The following is a 3545-nucleotide window of genomic DNA, read 5'->3' on the forward strand; positions in this document are numbered from 1 at the left end:
ACATATATGAGATTTACAAAAGATATTAACAATCTAACTTGGCTAGAGGCAAAAGGCTCCTCTACAAAATCTTTGGCCAATCCCATTTATTACTACACAATAATAGAAGTAGATTGTAGATACAGCTATAGAAAACTAAAAATATCACAAAGTTGGAGGGCTTAGTCGTAGAAGTATGGATGGACGTGAAAACTCGTCCTTGTGGATGTGGAGATTCTACCACTCCCATCTTCAATTTTTTCCTTCTCCGCGGGGGTCTATAAATGGAGCTCACCTTCCCCCACCTCCTTCCGTTCCCATCCGCCTCGCAGCTCCCTCCCCCTTCCAACACGCAGGACAGCGTAGTTTCAATTCAATCCATCCATTCCGATGGGGCTCGACGTCTTGGAGATCGGGATGGGCTCCGATTTGAGCCTGGATCTGAGGCACTTCGCCTCCAAGGCCGTCCGGCAGGCCAGGGATGCGCCGGCGTCGGACGTCGACGCCTGCATCCGCCGCCTCGAGGAGGAGCGGGGCAAGATCGAGATGTTCAGGCGTGAGCTCCCGCTCTGCGCGCGCCTCCTCGCCGAAGGTGAGGAAATTTACCCTCTCTCTTTTTTGTTCGTGGGCCTTTCCTTTTTGGGGGCGGTTTTTTTATGCGGCGATGCGGCGGCGTGTGCGCAGTGATCGATGTCATGAAGGCGGAGGCGGGGACGAAGACGAAGAGCGATCGCAAGGCGGCGGAGGAGGACGGCGCCGCCGGGGACAAGAGCAAGTGGATGAGCACGGCGCAGCTCTGGACCGGCGATTCCGGCCGGGAGGATGCGGCATCAGAGGTACGATTCGATGCTTCAGCGGCTTGGTCGATTTGTGAAATTTTGGGCGCGTCGGTGGCCTAAAAATCGGAGCTTTACGGTCGCAGAAGCAAGACAAGGGGAGGAGCTCGCCGGAGGCCAGGTCCCCCAGCGGCGGCGGCGGCGGCGCTTTCTTGCCGTTCAAGGCTGTGGGCTCCGGCGCGCCGGCGTTCGCGCCGCTGTGCTTGAGAGCGGATGACAAGGCCGCGGACGCGGGGACGCCGGATCTGTCCTTGCTGTCTCCGCCGGCGATCAAGAGCGCTCCGGCTGCTGCTGCCGGCGCCGCCCAGGAAAGCCGTCGCCAGGTCGTGGGGTTCGCGCAGGCAGCGGCGAGGGCGGTCGCCATGGCGCCGGCTGGCCCTTCTCTTAGCCTCCAGTCTCAACCGCAGCAGACATCTCAGCAGCAGCAGCAGCAGCAGCAGCAGGCGGCGAGGAAGGCCAGGCGCACTTGGTCGCCGGAGCTTCACCGCCAGTTCGTCGCAGCCTTGAATCAACTCGGTGGCGCCCAAGGTGTGCGTTCTCCTTATGATAATTCTCAAAATTTGTTCAGGTGTCCTAATTCATTGTCATAGAAGCAAGCACAAACATGAAATTAATGAGTTCCATGGTATGACTGCAGTTGCCACTCCCAAGCAAATCAGGGAGCTGATGAAGGTGGATGGCCTGACGAACGATGAGGTGAAAAGCCATCTTCAGGTGAGCAATTCGTCATAATCTTTCAATCTACCTAAAGAACATCCACTCAGTTCTTGTTGTTGCTGTGACCTGTGAGGATATTTTACTAACTTGGTTTCTGTGATGTTGATTGTTCAGAAGTACCGGCTGCACAACCGAAGAGCGCCTGGATCCGCCGTTGTAAGCCAGCCAATTGTGCTTGTGGGAGGGCTCTGGATCCCCCAGGAGCAAAGCAGCTCACAGTCTGGATCTCCCCAGGGCCCTCTCCACTTCTCAACATCAGGCATCGCCGTCTCATCGGCGGCCACCGTCAGCTGTGAGGAGGAAGATGGCCGGTCCGAGAGCTATGGCTGGAAATGATGAAGAGGCTGCTGCATCATCAGTGTTCAGAGAGACAGACTTTGGTGGATTGCGATGCTGCCAGTTACAGCTTCAGGTGGGAGCCATGACATGAGGAGATTTTGGTGTAGTCTATCTGTATACAATACAGGGGAGATCGGGCCTTGAGCGCTCGAGATGGAACTGATGGTGCGTCGGCGTTGGGTTGTACATCAGAAAGAGATGATACTAGTTACAGTTTTGCGGCTTGTTAATCCATGTTCCGGGCAGAGCTACAATTTTCGCCCTGAGAGAGTTTATCTACCTATATCTGTTGTCGATTATACCATTTTCTCTTTTTTTTCTGTTGAATAAATATTGTTTTGCTGTTGTTCATGGAACAAACGAACAGTACAGATGAATTGATGCAAGTATATGTGGTCAACTTGTGATTGTGCTTTTATCCATGTTCTTTTTCGGGTTTTACTTCTGTAATGTGGTTTCCAGATGCATATCATTCATTCGTTCCGGTCCGATTCAGAGATGTCATGAAAAGAAAAAGATCTTGCTGATATATATATTCCAGCATTGAATAGAAACTTTGGATGCTGTCCTTTTTTTTCTTGGAACTTGACGGAGGTGGTCCTTGCTGAAATTCTGATAACCAACAGGCTGTTCCCCATCATCAAAGAAACCCATCTGCAGTACCATCTGTTCAGTAACCAACAGACTGAAATCCATCTGTTTTTCAGCTGGACTCACTCACCTTCTTTGTCAGGCAAAGCATGGCTCACACCCAAGAAGTAGGAAGAAGCAAGAAGAAGCCCTTCTCCCCCCAACCATCATCCCGCCAGACTGTTGTTGCAACCGGCCGGCGCTAAGAAACTGACCCGTTGCCGCCGGCCGGAAGACCGGGCGCCGCGGCGGACGGCAAGAATCCCCCATCTTCTCGCACCCGAATCCGGCCGTTTCCGATGAGCTTCGTTCCTGTTCTTGGACGCCCTGACCTGACGCTGCATGATGGCACGCGTTGCATGCCGGCGGAGCTCGGCGATATGATTAACAATGGCGGCGTCGCTGTCGCGGCCAGTCAGACAATTGCAAGTGCTGCTAGCTCTGCAATCGCCGCTGGGTCCAGTCCTGCTCGCTCTTATCCAGAGCCGGATCGGAGTACATTCTGAAGGCGTGCGTTCGATACTTCATCAAGTCGAACACGCACGCTGCTCGGCCTGCTCGCGTTTCTTCAGTCATACTAGCTTCGCTTCCGTGAGGAATGATTTGATTAGTCGCTACTGACTGTCTGTCTGTATGTGGTTTTCCCAACATTCAGACGTGCTTTCAGGGGGTGTTTAGGAACAGGGATTTCAAAAAAGTCCTAGGGACTTCAAAAAAGTCCTAGGGACTTTTTAGTATTTAGAAGTATTAAATAAATATTAATTATAAAACTAACTACAGAATCCTGGGGCTAAACTGCGAGACGAATCTAATGAGGTATCTTAATCTATAATTAGCGAATGGTTACTGTAGCATCATTGTAGCAAATTATGAATTAATTAGGCTCATTAGATTCGTCTCGCGAAAAAGCACTTAGCTGTCAAAAAACATTTATAAACAGATTTTATTTAATAATATAAAATAGTAAGATTCCTTTTGATGTGATATGGATTTTTGAAAAAAAGTCCTGGAGCCAAACAGTCCCTCAGTCGGTCCTGGCGGAAA

The 3545-nt window shown here is 51.3% G+C and overlaps 1 protein-coding gene across 1 annotated transcript; it reads left to right on the top strand.

Annotated features, from left to right (window-relative positions):
- The first annotated feature begins 230 nt into the window (after positions 1–230).
- Positions 231–2287, top strand: LOC120660441 (transcription factor NIGTH1-like). The gene is made up of 5 exons (XM_039938985.1): positions 231–571; positions 664–815; positions 902–1343; positions 1453–1529; positions 1647–2287. Exons 1-5 carry the CDS (start codon positions 370–372, stop codon positions 1866–1868), a joined length of 1095 nt encoding a protein of 364 aa, XP_039794919.1. The 5' UTR covers positions 231–369; the 3' UTR covers positions 1869–2287.
- The last annotated feature ends 1258 nt before the right edge of the window (positions 2288–3545 follow it).

This window comes from Panicum virgatum, chromosome 2K, assembly GCF_016808335.1.
Source record: "Panicum virgatum strain AP13 chromosome 2K, P.virgatum_v5, whole genome shotgun sequence".
In the NCBI taxonomy this organism is placed as follows: domain Eukaryota; kingdom Viridiplantae; phylum Streptophyta; class Magnoliopsida; order Poales; family Poaceae; genus Panicum; species Panicum virgatum.